This window comes from Echinops telfairi, unplaced genomic scaffold (genome assembly GCF_000313985.2).
Source record: "Echinops telfairi isolate 266 unplaced genomic scaffold, ASM31398v2 ScPeMD7_7472;HRSCAF=8510, whole genome shotgun sequence".
In the NCBI taxonomy this organism is placed as follows: Eukaryota; Metazoa; Chordata; class Mammalia; order Afrosoricida; family Tenrecidae; genus Echinops; species Echinops telfairi.
The window spans coordinates 5,193,308-5,213,627 of NW_022111376.1; the positions used below are offsets into that span (position 1 = coordinate 5,193,308).

A 20,320-nucleotide genomic window follows, 5' to 3' on the forward strand; every position below is an offset into this window, starting at 1 on the left:
ACCAGGGGCATGGACAAGAAAAGGCAAAGAGGGAGAGAGAGACACGTGCAAACAAGACAGGTGAAAGGACAGAATTTCTTTTGTAGAGACTCTCAGCATGTAAAACGCGACACACCTTTCACGGCTTTGCAACGCACACCACTTGCCCCTGGGAGTTAAGGCAATCACGTGTAGGCCATCTAGAGTGTCCACGGCCTATTGTGGCGCATCTACTCTGCCTTTGTGTTGGGGTAGAGAAATGAAAAGCAAAAAAAAAAAATCATGGCTTTCAAAGAGTGTACCATTTCCTTAAAATCAAGCAATATGCTAGCGTCGAGCAATGAAACACATAACAACATTGACAGAAAGGAGAACACCCCACAGACACCAGGCCCAGAGCAAAGTTGAGGGCAAATACAAAGCAAGGTCAGAGTCATGCAGTTTAAACACAGTGTTCCTATTCTCCAAGGAATGACTACACTGTCGGGGGGGTGGGTGGGGGTGTCAATTACCCTGGTCCTGACGAAATCCCAGATTAGATGTGTTTGTGACACACACACACATGCAACATCACATGCTTGTCATATGCGTATATGTATGTAACATATACATATGTAGCTATACCCGTTAGTTCATTTTTTTTAATGTGATTTTAAAAAAAATGTGATTTTGAATCACATTCTTTCTAATTATACCATCAATATGCTTCCATGCAACCGCTGGAAAATCACATTTGCTTATTTAAGTTTTAAAACAAATTGTTCCAATCCCTTTGAAAGCACACTGTTCCTGTATGAATTTCCACAGAATCAACTCTGTTTTGCAACTTGAAAGTTGGACATTTAGTTGAGTGGGAGGAATAAAAGAACATAAGTACTGAGGATGACACGAGGATGCAGTCCCTTTGTAAAGGTGGGTCAAATGTCTGGGGCCGAAAGTACTCAGTCAACCGAAATCTCTCTTTTATTTCATGAAACTTTGGTTCCAACGACTGCAGTTCTGAAAGAGGGCCATGGGTTTGACAGAGCCTCAGAGCTGTGGGCAGTAAGCTACCTGACCCACGTTTATGCTTTTTCTTCAGACGGAACGGAGTGTGCGGTTGGCACTGCCACCCTTCAGAGCAGTGGGGTCTTTAAATGCCACCAATCTTTGAAAGGTCTGTCTTTACAACTCCAATGGAAAAGGGAATTAGCCTTTAAGAAGAAAAATGTACAAACACAAGAAGCGAACGAGCAAAGACACACACACCCCCACAGAAAACCCCTGGCATTTCCAAGTCCATGCAAGCGTCAAACCAACAGTACTATTTAACAATGGGAAGCAAGGAAAGAAAATGAGGCCCATGCATGAAGGAAAACAAGAATGAAAGAAGATAAACCCACTAGAACAGCTTGGAGCTGACTGCGCCTGCTTACGCGTCTACTCTTTCCTGGCCTTGCACAGCACTGAAAACTCTACACTGCAAGGCACTGCAGCGGGTTGCCAACATCCCCACAGCTTTGGTTTACTAGAAAGGAGGTTAGTTCGCAACATGTGACACTCAGGTGTAATCATGCACATTACCGATCTCTGTCTTGCTTTATGAATGCTCTGAAATAAAGGGGTGGGGGAGAACAGTGAGGGAAGTTGAAGCGAAACCCCATGGGTTTTAGCAGCTACATCTGGTCTTGTAAGAACAGTCAGACGGGAGTGGTTGCGTTCAATTTATCTTCACGATGAACACTTCCGCTCTTGGGACTCGGCATGCACACACGAACAGGAGCTGAAACCTGGTACTAGGCAGGAGGGCTTCTCATTGTCCCTGGGGTGCGGGGGAGGCAGCCACACTCTTGAGCATGGATTGCACACACAATAAGCCCAGCCTTCTAAGCCCAGCGAAGACCTCCATTCCGGGCGGTCTTCCAGTAATACCACAGTCAGCACTGCACGCTGGGAGCATGTTTCCTGTCTCGCCCTCACACACACACTGGCTTTTAATGCGGGCGAAAACACTGGAACGAACAAAAGCGTTGCTAGTGAGCACTCGGAGCTTCGCCATGGCAGAGCAAGTGACCAGAGGGACCGGCCGCCACCCGCAAAGAGAACACGCAGCAAATGTGGCGGTGTTCAGGGAAGCACGGACACACACAGAAAGCCAGCCATCCTTACCCTTATGTCAGGCCTCCTGAAGACCTGTTAGTTAAAATACAGACCGTCAGCATCGGACAGGCATCACTCCTGGCCTGTGCCAGAGAAGCCCACTCCCTAAGGAATGGCACCACCCACTGAATACCAGTAGCCAGATCGATGTAAACACATTTGCCCACTGGGTCTCATTTGGCATCCCAGTCATCCTAAACATAGGCCTATTTGCAGACTTGTCTACAATGTGGACAAAGGGATTGCCAGCAGGCTGAGCCAGACCACATTACTGAATGTGCAAGTCTCTTCTGCCAAGGGCTACAGTCAGCAATGGTGAGCAGGCTATGTTTAAGTGTTCATGTGTACGTCTGTTTGGGGTCTGGAACGTACCTTCTTTATAGGAACAATGATCTCAAAAGGTGGTCATGTTCCCAAAGTACCCAGAAAAACAGCCCTTGCCCCTCCCCACTATTGTGCATGCGTGCGTGCGTGCGTGCACACCCACATCTCCCAGCTCAACTATAGCACTAATAATGGTGTCAAAAAACCTCTGTAACCACAAACATTCACCTGGCTTCTATTGAATGTGGATTTCCCTTTCTGGCTTGGGCCTCCAGACTCCAGCATGAAAAAGGGTAGGGCAGGAAGGGAAGCTGGCTGCCTGGGAGGGATGGGGCCTAGGTCAGGGGAAGACAGGTAGCCTCCCATCCTGTGAAGAGCAGGTATTCGGACAGCCCACAGTCCAGGGCAAATCTTTTGAAAAGTGAAAAGTCTAGGGCAGACTTCAAAACATCTTCTGAGGTTCTTATTCTCTTTATAGATGCCACTCGTGATGGATCAAATCATATAAACATGGAGGCTTCACAGACCATCATTCTGTCATTAGGAAAGGCTCCTGGAGACTCTTTGTTTAAGGAGTATCCTGAATTAAGTGGTGCTCCAGCTCTTAGAGAAAGAATGGAAGCCTGGGTGTCTGCTCCTAAACATAGACTACTTCGACTCAGAAGCGGAGCCCTGAGAGTCCTAAGTGTGGCAACGCGCTAGTGGACACAGATGTCAAAATTTCTCAAAGGGAATCCTTGAAAAATGTGCAGCTTAAGATTCATCAATTATACTTCAAGAAAGCTTGTATGAAAAATTAAAAAAAAAAGACTGACCACCTATTAGAATGACTAAAACAAAACAAAAAAGATGCTGATGAGGATGGGGAACAAGAGGAACTCTCTTTCGTTGCTGGTGAGATGTGAATGGTAGAGCCGCCTGGGAAGTCAGTGTGGCAGCAACTACCTCTATGATACAGCGTTTGCTCTTCCAGGTGTTTCTCCACGTGAGTTGAAAACTTACATCCACACCCAAATCCACACATACACCTTTAAGGCAACTTTGTTCATTGTTTCCCTAAGCGGGAAGCAGCCAAGATGGCCTTCAATAAGTAAACAGAAACACAACTGTGGCCCAACCAGACTCAACTCTCAGTGCCATCAAGTCAATTGTGACTCATAGGGACCTTACAGGACAGGCTCATTTCTGACTACCTGTGAGTTGCCCCTGTTGACTCTTATTCAGAATAAAAAGAACACAGCTGTCAAGCCACAAAAGGGCATGGAAGAATCTTCCATGAGCATACTGTATATACTCGTGAATAAGCCAAGTTTTTCAGCATATTTTTTAATGCAGTTTTTGTGGTAAAATTAGGTGCCTCGGCTGGTTTTCGGGTCGGCTTATACTCGAGTATATATGGTACATTGCTAAGTGAAAGAAAAAAAAAACAGCAGTTTAAAAAGGTTTCATATTGGATGATGCCCACCATATGGCATTGTAGAAGAGGCAAAATTGGTGGTCGTCAGGGGAGCGCAGGACATTTTTAGGTTCTGCATGATCCTGTGATGACTGGACTCATGACTTGATAAATTTAGCAAAACTTTTCACTGGACAACAGAGTGGTCTGCATGTAATCAATGGACTCCAGTTACTAAGAATGTATCAATGCCGGCTCGTCAATTAGAACAATCACACCACGGAAATGCAAGATATCAGTCACAGTCTATCTGGCTGGTTTCCTGTGCCTAAATCGGCTCTAAAAATGAAAGTCTGTTCAATTAAAGCATAATAAATACCGACATACATATATGGCAATTAAAAAAAAGAACCTTGAATGACAGCAAAATAGCAAGTCCCCCTGCCCCTCCCTCCAAGAGCGTCCACATCTGTGTTTTAATCTTCTGAGATAAATAAACCCTAACGGTAAATATAGCTCTGCTTCTATTTCTTTGTCAACTTCTGACTTTCTATTTTAAAAGATGAGATAATAAGCATTCCCAAGCCACACCCTTCTCCCCATTCTCTGCTGACTGCTCTTTAGTTCTTTTGTGGTTTGCCTTCAAGAGCATCATCATAAAAAAACACTCATGAAATAGATGTAGTGAATGCTTCCTTCTTATTCTGGTTGTGCTTCCCCTCTTGTCCCCCTGGTAAGTACCAGTCTTTTGCAAGAATTCGTAGGTTCCCGACCACCTCCTTTTCAGAAAAAACACACAAACAAAAAACTACTCAATGCCCCGACAATTACAATGCTTACACTATAGCCCTTGATCCAGGATACAGTGTAGGTATCTGTTTTTGTTGTCCCTCGGAATCGTTCCAGCGCCCCCTCAGATGCAAAGTATTGGCCAAGATGGGTTGACCCATTATAGATATTTCCTATAAATGGGGTCATGTCATTTTTGTCCCTTTGTGCCTGGCTTCTTTCATGGATCATCTCTGTCATAGCGTGTACCATGCCTTCCTTTCTCTTTCAGGCTGAGCAGTGGTCCCTTGGAGTTAGGTAGCCCATGGTGCATATCCAGCCATCTGCTGCTAAGCACTTAGGGTGGTTCCACCTTTCGGCTATTGTGAACAAGGCTGCAATGACTCTCGCCATGTTCCTGACCCCAACCCCAGCCTCAGCTTGGGTCCAGTCATCTCAACATCCCCCCACCCCAATTCTTTTACTGTCTTGTTTTTCTCTCATCCTCTCACTAGACAAGGAAGAGACCAAGCTCAAAGGTGTTGGTGTACCTTTGTTTGACTGAATCACTGCTTTCAATTCTTACGGGAATACACCCAGGAGTGAATTGCTGGGTCATCTGGCTCTCTACTCTTGTACTGAGTTAAAGTTTCAGGAACCTACAGAGGCAGTTCTACCCTGTCCTGTAGGGTCGCTATGAGTTGATATCAACTCGATGGCAGTAAGTGAGTGAATGAGATCGTGATTCTGTGCTCAACTTTTTAAGGAACTGCCAACTGTTTGATATAACAGCTGCACTATTTTCTTTCCCAGCAGCAGTGCATGAGGGTGCTGATAGCTTTACATCCGCATCACGATCACATTTTAAAGGAACTATCCTTTAATGCAGAACTAAGTAGTACAAGTGGGCTTTATATAGAGGTGATAAAACTCTTTGTCACTAAACTGGAACTCTAAAGTTTGAACATAGATAGGGTGACCACCTGCTTTTAAAAACATACTTTTAAAACAATTGTCATGGAGTTCTCTGTATTTGTGACATGAGAGGGCAATGGAGGCTTACCAGGATATCTCGATGCTGATACCTGAGTGTTTCTCTCTAGTTCACTTTTTACTTTTCCAGATAAAAGCCATTTCAGGCATACAGAGAGGGTTCTTTTGCTCTAGAATCTGATTCTAATGGAAGCTAGAGGAGAGAACAGTGGTTTTATGTTAACAGACACCAGAATCGGATCCTACCAAGTCCTACATCTGTAGGTAGACTTGAGAATGCATGTCTCTAACCGGGGACTAGGCAAGCACACCAGCTAAGTGGTCACAAGACTAAGCTCTGGACTCAAACCCTGGCCCAGCACTCCCTGGCAGCAGACCCTCAGATGAGTCACACAAGCTTGAGTTGGGTCTCTTATCTCCTCATCAGTGATGCTCAGTGGTCTCCCTTGCCATTGAGAGGGTTCAATCAGTTAAGGCAGGCATACTCAAACTGCGGCCCGCGGAGGACATTTATCTGGCCCACCGGGTGTTTTTGTCCCATTTGGTTTTTTTTACTTCAAAATAAGATATGTGCAGTGTACATAGGAATTTGTTCATAGTTTTTTTTAAACTATAGTCCGTCTGTCCAACGGGTCTGAAGGACAGTGAACTGGCCCCATTTAAAAAGTTTGAGGACCTCTGAGTTAAGGTGCCAGTAGCTGGGGTGGCATACTAACTCAAGTAGTAAGAGCTCTTAGTACTAATGGGCAATATTTTTTAGTTGCCTTGTCTCAGATTCCCCAACCTATGGGGGTGAGGGGGAGAGACAGTGCTTCAAAAGGTTCATGAAAAATGGAATTGAAAGAGAAGGGATTTTTTTTTCATGCAGATTGTTGGAAGCTCCCTTCACATACCACAATTCTCTTGCCTACTCCACAGACTCTCCCTCAACTCCTACGCACCCCAAGAACCTACAAGGAGATGTAAAGAAATGAATCCTCTATTTAGCAAAGCCAGCATACTGCCCAAATATTAAATAAAAATGTTTACCACACTCTAAACGGCTTTCACTAAAATCAAGAAAAGGCACTACCATTTAAAGCTGTGGAAGAATTTGGGTGGGGGGTACAACTTCCTTCCTCTGCCCTCAGGTTGTTTCAGTCATCCTGGGAGCCCTCTTCAGCCGAGATAAAGGTCTCAACCTGACTGCTGCCTCTGGACTCTTGGGGAGGATGGGTTTGTTTTTGTGGGCCCTGCCCAGGAGGCCACATTCATCCAGGGCTGCCTTTGGGTGAGTGTGTTTAGTTCTGGGGCAAAGGCTGAGACAGCTCACTGTGGATACCCACCTAAGCCACACCCGCCAACACAGCTCGTTTCAATAATAAATCCCGCCAAAATGTTGGTGCTAAATCTGTTTGGCTCCAGTGTCTTTATTCCTGATCAGCAATCCGAAAGTACTTCAGCATATTTCCAAACACAGCCTGTACTAGTCAGACACACAATACCATGGTGGTGTCATCTCCCCCTTGCAGCCACTCCTGTGCTCTTAGTATCCCAAGTCACGTCTGCCTCACAGCATCCGAACAACAGGAAAAAAATGTTGCGTGGTCCTGTATCATCTCACAATCATTGCTATGTTTGAGCCCATTTGTTGCAGCCACTGTGTCTGCTTATAAAGTCTCTTCTTTTTCACTTTACCCAGCACGATTTCCTTCTAGGAAGGGGAAACTACGCTTGCCCCGGTATTACAAGAGGAAATGGAGGCAGCCAAGGATGATGTAGTTTGCCCAAGGTCATACAGCCGGCAACGGCAGAGTAGTGACTCCAACTAGCTAGCTCTAGTTGGCATGCATGCTCCTGACCTCACCTAAGCATGCTTCCTTTCTGGTGGGTGGGCCATCTATGTCTGAGTTCCCAGAATGCCCTATTTTGCTCCTCCCACTGCACTTGGTTTTCATGTTTAACATTCATAGCAGGCAGTCCAACTTATACCATAATTACTTGCATCTCACTGTGAATTCCATGTGGGCCAAGCCCAGCCCTTGGCACATCACAAGTGCTCAAGTAATGAATTTGATTCTGTACAGCAATGTGTTTATTTTATATTCCTTTTTATATAGCGATTACTCATTGGGCTTCTAATCACAAGGTCAGTGTTTCAAAACTACCTGCTGCTCTTTGAGAGACAGACAAGGCTTTCTACTCCCATACAAAGTCTTGTGGGCATTCTACTCTGACCTGTAGGGTTGCTGTGAGTCAGAATTGACTAGATGGCAGTGAGTTTGGGGTTTGAGGGCTACACTTATAAAGAGAAACAAGATCGCTTAAATGAGCATTTGTAAGTGCTTCATACATATGTTGCCTCATTTAGCACATCAACCTCTGCTATAATACCCATTATACAGATGAGGAGACTGTGGCTCAGCAAAATTAAGTGCGTTCTTAGGCAGCTGGTCATCGACAGGGCTGTGACTCAAATTCAAATGCTCAGACTACAAATGACATAATCTTTTTGATATGTCACACAAGACAATTCTAAGCCAAATAAGTATCTGTCTTTTGTAAGTCAGTTAGCTTTGCACTCATGTCTCTAGGAGGCATCTTTTCAAGAAAAGATTGCAATACTGGAGTAAAGGACATCACTCTTTTCTCTTTTAGGGGTACAGTGTATAACAAAGGAAAGACTTGCCCCTGCTAAGACATTTGAACTGTTAGGTCAGGAGACTGTTCTTGCTGCAGTAGAGCCTCAATAACCAGAAGTTTATGCAACAGCTGGCTTGAGTTAGACCAAGGGCAGGTCAATAACAGTCTCAAAGTCAAAGGTACTGTCCAAATCACTTTCCGACAGGAACATCAAACGACAGCCCTGAGGTGGGAGAGACTGGTCAGGCCTGAACCTTGCCCAATGTCCATACCCATACCCTGACCTAAAACACATGCCTTCAGTCTTGACTGCCTCCCAAAACCTGGCCAAGGAGCAGGTCAAGCACATCCTTGTGGAAATATTATGACCCCAATTTGCACTTACAGAAGAGATCCGTTCATCTGTAATTGAATTACAGGCAGGGTACTTGTTGATACCCATATCCTAAATTAAACTGTAAAATATACATCAGCATAACTGCACTCTCCATTTAAATTAATGACTCTGTTATATCGAGTTGTTATATCAATAGTCGTTAAAGATCTAGACTTTCCCAAAATTAATCTTTTTTTGAGATTCTCATAGACTTACGTGCAGTTATAAGGAATAATATAGAGAAATGCCCCCCCCCCAGTAGTAGCATATTGCAAACTGATGGGACAAGCTCCTAATTTGATGTTTGAGCGCACTGTTACACAACAGAATAGTGATACTGATAAAGATGGAAATGCAAGACAAAATAGTTTGCAAAGCTCCCTCCCATTGCTCTTTTATAACCACACCCACTTCCCTTCCGCCCCACCCCTTACCTCCTGGCAACCACTATTGACACACTTGTGTTATTTTAAGAGTTGTATATAAATTGAGTCATACAGTATAGACCTGTTTGGGGTTGGCTTTTTTCACTTAGCATAATTCCTGAGCGTCAGCCAACTTGTTGAACTCAAAAGCTCTCTCTTCTCCCCATTCAGTGTTCTGTGGCCCGATGGGTACACCGGTTTATTTACCCAGACACCTGGTGAAGACCAGCTGGGTTGTTTCCAGTTTGAGGCTATTAGGAAAACAGCTGCTGTAAACATTCATGTACAGGTTTTTGTGTGAGCAGAAGTTTTCATTTCTCTGGGACAAATGCCCAGGATTGAAACGAGTAGACACATTTTGGTTTTTTGTTGTTTTTTTAAGACGCCGCCAAACTGTTTTCCAAAGTGGCTATATTGTTTACTTCCTACCAGCAACGTGCAAGAAACCCAGCCTCCCCTTGTCCTGGCTAGCATGGCATTCAGCTCTGTCACGAGTGTTCATTTTACCTGTTCTGATAAGTGTGAAGCGGAATCGTATCGTAGTTTATTTGGGATTCACTGAACAGCTAATGATGTTGAACCTCTTTTCATATGATTATTTGTCATGATATTTCTCTTCTGAGGGAGAAAAATGAGGCTGTCTGCTCCGGCGAAGATTTATAGCTCCCAAAACCCTATGGTAGCAGTCCTACTCTGTCCTAGAGGGTTGCTTTGCGTCGAAATCGGCTTGATGGCCGTGATTTAGTTTGAATTTTGGACTTCATGTTTCGAGCAACTGTAAATGCTATTGTATTCCCAATGTCGGGTTCCGTGTGTTAATTGCTGTTGTTAGGTGTCAGGCAGGCCGTTCCGTTCATAGTGACCCTATGTACAACCCAAAGAAACTCTGCTCAGTCCTACGCCAGCCGTGCAGCTGCTGTTTGAGCTCCTTGTTGCAGCCACTGTGTCAAGCCATCTCCTCAAGTCTTCCCCTATCGTGGACCTACCCGACATGATGTCCTTCTCCAGAGACTGGTCTCTTCTGACAACATGTCCAAAGTATGTGACATGAAGTTTCACCAGCCTCCCTTCAAGGAGGATTCTGGCTGTACTTTTCCCAACACAGTTTTGCTTGTTTGGGGACAGATTGTTCATTGCTGGTATAAAGAAATACAATATATTTTAAATATTTCTCACCAGTCATTCCTTGTGTCTTGAAGTCTCTAGCTGCTCCCGTGGCTTTTCTATCATTTGGTATGTCCTTATGTTTAGTTCATAGAGAACATGCAGACTTTTCGTTACACTTAGTGACAGCGTCGGGGGAAAGTATGTCTATTTCATCTTCTTGGAAGGCGAAGTCCAAATCGTGGCATTTAAAAGCAAGAATTCTTCCTGGAAAGTAACCCTGGGAGTCAAGATAGCCCTTCTAGCTATTCAATACAAATGGGAGAACGTTGCTCCCAGAAGCAGTCGTAGGATCTGTTCTTTCGGTTTTTCTTTCATTGCTTTGGGCGGGTTATGCTGTACTCTCCCAGCCACTGCCTTGTCTGCCTAGCCATTCACTAAGTGCCCTCTGCCAGCATTCAGGTCTGCAGCCAGCCAGGGATCACAACCACGGATTCGCAAAGGTTATGCTCAGGTTTCCCTGACCATACATACACTCATACTCTCCAGTTAAGAAATCGTAACCAAGACCTAGCTCAAATAGAAGGCAGTCTTTCTCATACACTACATCCCCCCCTCCTTCAAAGACCTTCTGAATATTTCTGTTGAGGATTGAGGCTTTAATTGGCTTCCTGACCTGTTTTAAAAGTTTAAGCTTAGCACAAGACCTTCTCCATCTTCTCTTCCTTCTTCAGAGTGCTTAGAGATCTAGCTACTGTGTGCATGGGGCGGGGGAGATAGGGACGGAAAGATGGTGGTGGTGGTGGTGGTGCTGGTGGTGATAATGATGATGAAGCAAGAGGAAGATGATCACATTAAAACTGCAATGTTCTAATTTCCTTAAGGCTGGACAAAATCAAATCCCTTTGGGCCAAAGAGAACTGAAGAGTGCTCTAGAAAGAAAGGCATTTCGAGACTTATCTAATCCAACCTCTTTTATCCCTACAGATAAGAAGACCCCCGAGGGCTTACACAAAGTCACAAAGCTAATCCGCACTATTTTTCTTTACTCCCCCATTCTGCCCCCTCCTTCTGGACTAATTCTACTTTCCAAACAATATGCACTATCCTCAACTATGCATTTCTACCATCAGTTCCGAAAGATGTTTCACTGCTATTGGTAACTGTATTTTTTGGTCTATTCTAAGGCAGAGGACTTTCAGACCCTGTTCTTAATGTTTTCTTGACATATTCAAGACAGAAGTTTTTTTCTAACTCCTGTTAGGTTAGTAAAAATGAAAGCAGTTAAATCAGTACTGGGGGTGGAGGGGCCAAAACAAAACCCTTTTCTTATATTCCAGTAGTTTTAATGATCAGACAACAACAGCTTCAAGATGACGTGACAGGAAAGCATGCATTTCTTAGTTTAGTTGATCCAGCATTCAGTAGGGCAACCAATTACTCTTGCAGCTGGGTATGGGCTCTCCAAACTTGCCCTTTAACATACCGCCTTGGTAAGTTTTGTGTGCTGTTATTTAATCAATATTTATCTTTGGGTAGATTTTATTTTATTTTTTATTTTTTAACATTTTATTAGGGGCTCATACAACTGTTATCCCAATCCATACACACATCAATTGTGTAAAGCGTATTTGTATCTTTGGGTAGATTTTAAATCCACTCTTCTTTTATGTTTCCCTCCTCTAAGCAATGTCGAGTAACTCACATTTGATATGCTAGTTTTGGGCAAACATTGTAACATAATTAATTATTAAAATATGCCTTCCCACCCCCACCAAAAAAAATCCCTCCAGATTCCTTATCCCTCAAGCCTAAATACTGGTCTGAGTAGCTTAAAAAAGAGGAGTAAAAGTAAAACTGAAATGGGCTTGGAGTCTTTCATGACAACCAGGTTCATTTCAAACAAACCAAAATATATGTCTATGGGTATACCATTTACTCTTCTCATGGACTATCAAGGAGCCCCAGTGGCACAGTGGATTATGTTCTGGGCTGCTAACCACACAGTTGGCAGTTCAAACCGAAGACCAGCCACTCATTGGGAGAAAGGCGGGGCTTTTTACTCCCATAAACAGTGACAGGCAACAGTGTGGCACTGATGAACCACAAAACTATCCTCTAGGTCTTTAAGATTTCCTCCCCTTGCTCTTATGGTCCCCACGTGATATACCTCATTGGTCAGGTCAGACTTGCGGACCTTCATTTGTTCATTTAGGATCGCTTGATACATGGTAGTCAAGATAGAAAACCCCTCTGAGGCACTGCCAGGAGTCAGGGTTCCCTGAGGGCACGGGAAGTGAGGGGGGAGAGGGCAGGGGGAGAGGAGATTTGATAGCATTGATGATTGTGTAGACCCACCTGATGGGATTGAACAACAGAACTGTATGGGAAAGGAAGGAATATATTAGCATGAGTAAGATATGTCAATAAAAATATTTTTCAAAGAAAAGACTGACAGTCAAGGAATCCCACAGGGGCAGTTCTACCCTGGACAGAGTTGCTTGGAGTAGGCCTCAACTCAATAGCAATGAGTTTTTTCATGGGCTACCAGCTGATTGTCAAATTGATGAATACATAAGAAAACAATTGTTCTCAACAGCTCACAAATGTTGCTAATTAGCCAGATTTTCAAGAGTGTATCGGACACGGAAAATGGCCATGTATGGAAGCCTAGAACTCTTGGATTTTCTTGTGCTTAACAAATATTGGAAGTCCTTGGTCTCTCTTCTCAGAGATTCTGAGTCACTATTTTGGGCACCCCAGGAAATGTTGATGTGCAAAGACCCTTAAGGGCCACATTTTGGAGGGAAAAAAAACAACAAAAATGGAAAACAGAATGTAAAAGTATGTCTTTGCTTTTTAAGCATTTTGGCTTTTCAATAGTTGAGATTTTATTGGGGTTGAAGTCCCAAGTCTAACTGTAGAATCCTAAAGAAACCACTTAACCCCTCTAAGGCCTAACTGCCTCCCCTGTTAACTGATTATGATAACAGCTCTTGAGGAAGCACTTTCAAGGTTTACATTAATGACAGGGCCAAAAACATGACAGAACCCTACACAAGCGAGGGAGGAAAATGAGGCTGTCTGCTCCCATAAAGAGTGACAGCCTTGGAAACCCACAGAGGCTGTTCTAGACTTTCCTACAGGGTAAGGTGACCAGATTGTAACATTGGTAAAGCAGGACACTATTGATAAAACTCATATCCTGGCGAAATAGCCACATGGCAGCCAAAAGCTGTATACCCTAGCTTGTCGTGCATTCTTTCCAAAAATCAGGACGTTTTAAAAATGCCGTGGGATGCGGGAAAAATTGTTAAAAATCGGGACTGTCCCACCAACAGTGGAACATCTGGCCACCTTACTATAGGGTCACCATTGACTCTATGGCAGCGAGTTACTTCAGTGGGATGGCAACATTAATGATGAAGATGAAGAAGTAATTTTATAAGGCTATACACGCAACGGCTTCTATGTCAGAAGGTGCTCAAAGGTCCTTCTTGAGTACCCTAATTTTAAGTGCTCTATAAGCAGCACACAAAATGACTTTTGTGGTTTAGAAACACATTATGCTTATAGGGCCTGCACAATAAAGGCAGCTGTTTCACAATCATTCGAAGGTGTTTGCTATTGGTAAACCGCTTTTTCTCCCCAATAAAAATCATGTAAAAAAACACCCAAGACCTTTTTCCTCAGCACTATCTTTTAAACCATTTCCACATAAGCTTAAATCTACAGCCCCAGGTGGTATACAGAAGAGAAACTGTAAAGTACGGCCAGTAAATGAAACATAGTGACTTCATGATAAGGCACAGAGAACTATGCACAAGGCCAACAGCCAGGGCTGGCATGGAACCCAACCGACAGCCCAGCCTTTCGCCTGTAATGAAAGCAGTCCAGGCGCAGCCGAGCTGAGACCTGAGAGCCACCAGATTTCAGCCCATAAACATCCCGTGCACAAGCAGATACGATGCATGGGGCATACGAAACTAACTCAGGAGGGGATTGTGTGGTTCGCAAAAACCAAAAAACAGAAGCATACCCCACAGGATTTAGGTGAAGATACGGTGTTCTCTGCCCTCAGCAGGGCAGTATCTCCACCAGAGACTCAGGGTTGGGGTGGGGGGCCCGGCTCAGCCAGGGGCTGAAGGTCCCAGCCCCTCTCAGTAGTAACGGGTAGAGCAGCTCCCCTTCTCCCGGCCCTGCGTGTCTTTGGCAGCATGCATAATCAACAACACCGGATGAAGAGCAAGAGCTAATCTCAAGGAGACCTCTCGAGTCACTTTCTGCACTTGCTAGGCTATGAGCTAAAGAGGAACTGAGGCTAAAGCTTCTGATAAGGCGGCGGGGGAGGGGGGCAACCGCAGAAAGAAGTCTTTACGCTCCTCATGGTGGTTCTGTAGTGAAGACCATCCAGTAGGTTGAGAGTCTGCAGAGGGTCCTGCTCTTGAGAGACTGTTAACTGATGGGCATCTGGGATCCGGTACTATCTGGCATGTATACATGCCAGTAGAAATAGAGATCCCATGCTAGCAGGTGCAGATGACTAGCGTGCACAAGAGACTCCTGACGCTCAAGTCTGGTCTCATCTACCGCACGTGTCAACACTTCACTGGCGGATGAGAGAGACTCTTCTTTAACCTTAATAAAGAGGGCACTGGGACCTTTTAAAGTCTGCTAGTTGATTCTATGGGTCTTTATTGAGCACCAGTTGTCTTCCAGGAGCAGGCTGGGCAACCAGTGGTGAGTGACCAGCCCAGTGCCTGCCGTCGAAGGGCCTGCCACCCCTCAGTTGAGAACAAGTAGAGCATCTAACTTGAAAAAGAAATGAGTGATTTTTCATTATGATGAGAACGAAACAAGTGGCTGCCCATACAACTCTTGCGAGATTTGGTGCAGTTTCACATGTTAAGAAACGTATGACCCTCTGGGACATGGGGGTCCAGTGAATGGTATGACCCTTTGCTGGGCATTCCTACACAGTAGGGATGCTGGGCCCCTCTAGGGTTTCCCGTATGGGCTCTAATAAATTTCTTCCCTTTTGCTTAAAAAAAAAGAAACATGAATTTTAGCTGAGTACTCACAGACAGTTGCCTAAATAGGAAAAAGGAAATTGTAAAGTTAGGGAAATATACCAGACAGTCTCCAAAAAATCAGAACTTTAACACAGAAAAATACGTAATTTAAAAAATAAAATAGAACCTGAATTGAAAAAAAGAATGATACTAATCTAAAGATAGTTCTTCCTTGGAATTCCAAATATCCATGACATCGCTCTTTGCAATTCCAGATCTAACAACAGAGACCTCCCCCACTCATTCCCAAACCAATGACAGTGGCGCATCAAGGACTCAAGCTCTTCAGCTCCTCAGTATTCCGAACAAGAATGTAGTAGCACTCAATTGTTGCTTACCTTGTAATCTCTGGATACATTTTCTGATGTCACTGAACCTGAAATCTGACTAGAAATTGTAGCAGCTATAAGCTGTTTACACCACTCTACATGAGATCCTGTGGGACTAAAAGAAATCATGTCAGTAAACAACTTAAAACCACATGGCTCTTAGTGATATATGGACATTTTATTTTTTAGAAGAATGAATTTTTATTAGACCAGCTGGTTACCTTTATATTGAATATAAGAACTGAACCACCAACCAACTGACAATGAAGGAGAAACGTTAGGTCCCGGGTTAATTTCAGAGAACTCCAGCAGTTGAAACAAGTTTCATGGAAGGTTCTGCATGTCAGTCTCTGGCATGTCATGGATATTTTTCCCCTCTGTTACAAGGGTATGGAATACATATTTCTAATGCAATCTACAGAAAATAAATTCTGATGTGAAACATGCCAAGTCTTAGCTCTATAAAAAGACTTGTGTTCTGGGATACTTATTTGATAGCAGGTTCTTGTCAATCATCTGATCAATTTCACATTGGTAATTTTCAATCTTTTAAAGCATCATGAACTTTCTAGTAAATCAAAGTGACTGTTTATGGAACCAAAGGAACGATGATTTGGTCAAAGGCAAATAAGGAAAGTCATGGTGGGCATGCAGTAAGAACGACACCTTACACTGCCTTGAAGGGCTTTGCCAACTTACACAAGGTTCATCAGGGTCATCATTATACCCAAGCTTCAGAGTTGTGGTTTGACAAGAAGGCAGAAAGGGGGTTGGCCAACTCATTTCCAAGATGACCCCACTGAGCACATGGGGAACATACTGTTAGTCGACGCCTGTCCTTCTAGGACAGATCAATAATTCCTGGCTCACTGCGTGGGAGGACACAGAGAAGCCAGCGCCACAGATACCAGCCAACCCCTTGGTAAGAGCACAGCGTGGAGGTGGTGGTGGTGGTGGTGGGGGGAGGCCAGCATTTTCCACCTGCGTACTGCTCCCTGGTGCTCAGAGCACCTCCATCCACCTAAGCCGCACAGCGACCCTGGAGGTGGGCAGGAGAGAGTCAAACTATCTTATTTCACAGATGAGCCAACAGAGGCGGCAGTGGTTGTCCACAGTTTCATGCCAGGAGGCGCTTGCCAAGAGTCTAGGGTGCAAACTAGGCTGAAGGGTTCAGCCAGGAGACCTTTAAAAATGACATCACCAATGAAAGCAACACATGTGCATTTAAGTCGATCGTTACACTTGACTATGGACCAAAATGGTAGTCTCCACTCAGGACAGCACGGTGGCTGTCTTGTCTATCTAGTAGGAAAGCAATGCAAAGAGCCCTCAATGAACAGGCTGACATTTCAACCAGGTATAGAATCTCTCAGCCACAATGCCACATAAGCGGTGGAAGCAAGGAAAAGGGAGGGGCTTCAACTTCCTTTATAACATCTAAGTCCCCTTTAGTGTTGTCCGGTTGTCTGCCTTATTCTCTGTCGTGCCGCCCCCGGATGGCACATCTAACAGCAAGAGCCCTGAGTTCACTGTGGGTAAGCTGGTGAAGCCAGCATCCTTCCTCGGATAAGGACACATCTCTTTCCTTTGGAGAGCTGCCTCGTCCTACCTCACAGGGTTGGGGGCACTGGCCCCTTCCTTCTCCTGCCCTCAGTGGCAGGTGAGTCACCCAGAACCAGGCCCGCCCAGGCTTTCCTCTCATCCTGGGCTGGGTGGCCCCTCCCCGGACCTGTTGGAGGCCACTTCCCATCCCCATTACCTAGAGGGGCCCCCAAAGACAAGAGAACACTGTCTCTGCTCAGTTCTGGAACCTAAGACATGTCATTTTAGGTTAAAGCTAGATTGAGGTGGGGCTCTGTATCACTTGCGGCCGGAAGTGCTCTGGCCAATGCCGTGACAAACAGCACGGTTGAGTAGGCTCACTGACAGGAGGCCAGGATTTGAGTCCTGTTTCTGTCACCAGCAAGCTGGTTCACTGAGTAAGCCACATCCTCTTGCAGGGCTCTCCGGCTTCAATCAAGGAGAGACGTGACGGCTACAGTCCATGGGTGTGGCCAGACCCCGATGCTCCCTGAAAACCAGCTTCCATGCTAGGAGGTCCTCTGAAAAGCAAGCTGGCTCACAGCTCATCCCGAGGGCCAGAGCAGTGGCAGGGAGGCTGGGTTGGGCCCCGGGCCCCCCTCTACATAGTAGCATGCTTCCAATTACTTGCAGACTGTGGGGCTCCCAGCTCTGTTCCTCCAACCTGGACTCTCCTGCTGTCGACGCCAATGCTCCTGGGAGCCATTCCTTCTAGTCTGGGACAGAGCCACGACCAACTTACCCTGTCTACATGGCACCAGCCTAACAGCCTCGCAACCTGCCCCTCCCCTAAGCTTCCGAACGCAGCGCCCACCACGGCTGAATGAATGGTCCACAAGTCATGTTACCTCTACCTGCTGAGGGCACTGAGAAGCACCCCTTTCTATCCAGATCTCCATCCCCGCTCTTTAGCACCTGTTCCTGGCCATGTGAATGGCACACCGTATCACCACTATGTCCAGAGCTAGGAGCCTGTTACTTCCTAAAATCTTCTCATCCCAGCAATACCATTTCTCTGTAAACCAAACACCAACAGCTCCGCAGCTCTGCCCACTGCCAGAGCCCTCATCACGCTGAGCTGAGGGCCTTGGTCCCTCCCTGTCATACCTACCCCCCCACCGCCTCCTCACTGTTCTGTTCTCAGGCCACATGCTGGACTCCCACCTCCAGAGCCTTTGTCTTAACCGTCTACCTATAGTCCAGAACTGGCCTGATTGACATCCTGTTGTTGGTCCCCATGGCAAGGGTGGGCATGTCATATCTTATCCAAAGCAAGGCACTGAGAGTCCAAGGAGGTTATCATTAATAATGACCCTGCCCCAGGGGGTCAACCAGGGCCAGTCTGGGAAAAACAGATCACGTGGACATCCTACTTATATGGTAATTACCAAACTAAAAAACCAAACCCATGGCCATGGAGTCCATGCTGACTCGCAGTGCCTGTAACAGGGCAGGGTAGAACTGCCCCAGTGGGATTCTGAGACTGTAACTCTTTACTGGATTAGAAAGCCCCATCTTTCTCCCATAGCGACCTGGTAGTTTTGAACTACTGATCTTGCATATCATAGTCTAACTCATAACCACCAGTCTGCCAAGGTTCCTATGGTTACTACAGTGCTTGCTAAAATGTAGAATTCCAAGTGCTTCCCCAAAGGTGGACTGATGATCCTGGGGGGCAGGGGTGAGGGATAAGAATCTGCATTTGAATCAAGCCTGTGCAGTGATTCCCCTGCAGGCCAACAGATGCCCATACAGCCCCTCTCTGACTTCTAGGGACAATGGGTTTCTAAAGCTGTGATCTTGATGGAAACAGACTATCTCCTCTTTTCTCCACAGAGGGCCTCATGGATTTGAACCAGTGACCTTTTAGTTTACAGTTGGGAGCACTTCCCCACAGTGGGGTCCAGTGCAACATTCCTTAGGAGGCCTAGCCCAGCTGAGCCTGCCTCCATGTGGACCTTTCCTGACCAGTTTCTCAGAAAGCCCATCCCATTTTGCCCCTGCTAATGTCAGCTCTGTCTTCACCACTCTTGTCCAATGCTAGCTGCCCAGGAGGAGGTCTTTGCTTATTGCCCCTCCCCTCCCCACCAGGGAAGCATTCCAGTGCCGAACCTCTGTGAACTCCCAGTACAGTGGATTACAACTGAGGGCGTGGAGCTTTGGAAAAAATACTAACTTCTGGGCCTCACCCAAAGCCTTGAATCGCATGCCTTAGGAGTGGGGCCTGGCCAGCTGGAGTTCATCCGGAGCTTCCCAGAAGCCTCAGATGCACGCCCCAGCCCCAGCCCTGCCACTTGGGCCTGTCTATAGCCTAGCTTTTAGTCCATTGGTTGAAACTGTTGAACAGCGAGTCAAGAGTGCCAAAGTTGCCTTGCATTGTCCCATCCTCGCTGTCTGCAAGCCGTCCCAAACCTGGCCTGATGCCTGCTGTAACTCAGCTGTGATGGGCTGCTTGCCTAATGAAGGTCTCAGCATCCATTGCAATGCAGGCAGACCCAACATCTCAAAGCCACACGACAGGATTGCAACAGCTTCTTGCCTAACTGCAGGCTAGTTGTTGTCCAAGTCTTCCCCAAGATGTGGGAAAACTGGATATTCCGGGCTGGGGGCAGGGGGGGGGGGTCAGCCACCCCTCGTGGGCCCTCCAGTTGGGTGCTATCGGCCTCTGCTTCTCCCAGACCACTCAGGAAACAAGTACGCCCCTTCTTTCAACGTCTGAAAACCCGAAGCACTAGGAGTTTGCCAACCCAATTTTCCAAGTGAGGCGACCTTGGTTCCCACGCCCTCGGGTTGCACCCCACCAGCCACCACTCAGAACCCTGATACAGGGCAGGCAGTGGGATTTCTGTCTAGAAACCACAAGGGGAAAAGATGCGGCTGGGAGCGGAAAGCCAGCTGGGGCGAACTTCCTCCCCCAGGATTGGCTGCTGCAGGCGGGGCGGCGAGGTGGTCTGGATGGTTTTGACAGCTCCCAAGGCCCTGGGGGCTGGGAGCGTCCCGGGTCACCAGACGGAAGTGGGGAGGGGGGGGCAATGCTGAGAGACGCCCGGAGAAGTCTGAGGGGGTGGGGCCCAGACGGTAGGCTTCAGGGGACCTGGGGAGGGAGGAAGCCCTAAGGAGGGGTTCGCATTGGAGGGGGGTCCGGCGAGGGCCCAGAGGGGGGAAGGCTGAAGGAGGTTTCAGGAGATCCAGGCAGGGCCGGGGCCGGGCCG

General features: G+C 46.2%; 1 protein-coding gene across 6 annotated transcripts in view; it reads right to left on the bottom strand.

Moving 5' to 3' along the window:
- The window catches only part of MTMR1 (myotubularin related protein 1), a 42,825-nt gene extending 26,433 nt beyond the window's left edge, over window positions 1-16,392 (bottom strand). For 2 of the 6 annotated variants that reach the window (XM_045285467.1, XM_045285465.1), the window contains exons 1-3: window positions 15,537-16,392; window positions 2,128-2,151; window positions 1,543-1,569 (exon numbers count right to left, since the gene is read on the bottom strand). In XM_045285467.1, coding sequence (XP_045141402.1) covers window positions 1,543-1,569; window positions 2,128-2,151; window positions 15,537-15,656 — 171 coding nt within the window. In that variant the 5' untranslated portion in view covers window positions 15,657-16,392. The remainder of the gene's footprint in view (window positions 1-1,542; window positions 1,570-2,127; window positions 2,152-15,536) is intronic. The other 4 variants (XM_013007972.2, XM_045285466.1, XM_004715605.2 and 1 more) reach the window with 2 other exon arrangements.
- Between the last annotated feature and the right edge of the window lie 3,928 nt (window positions 16,393-20,320).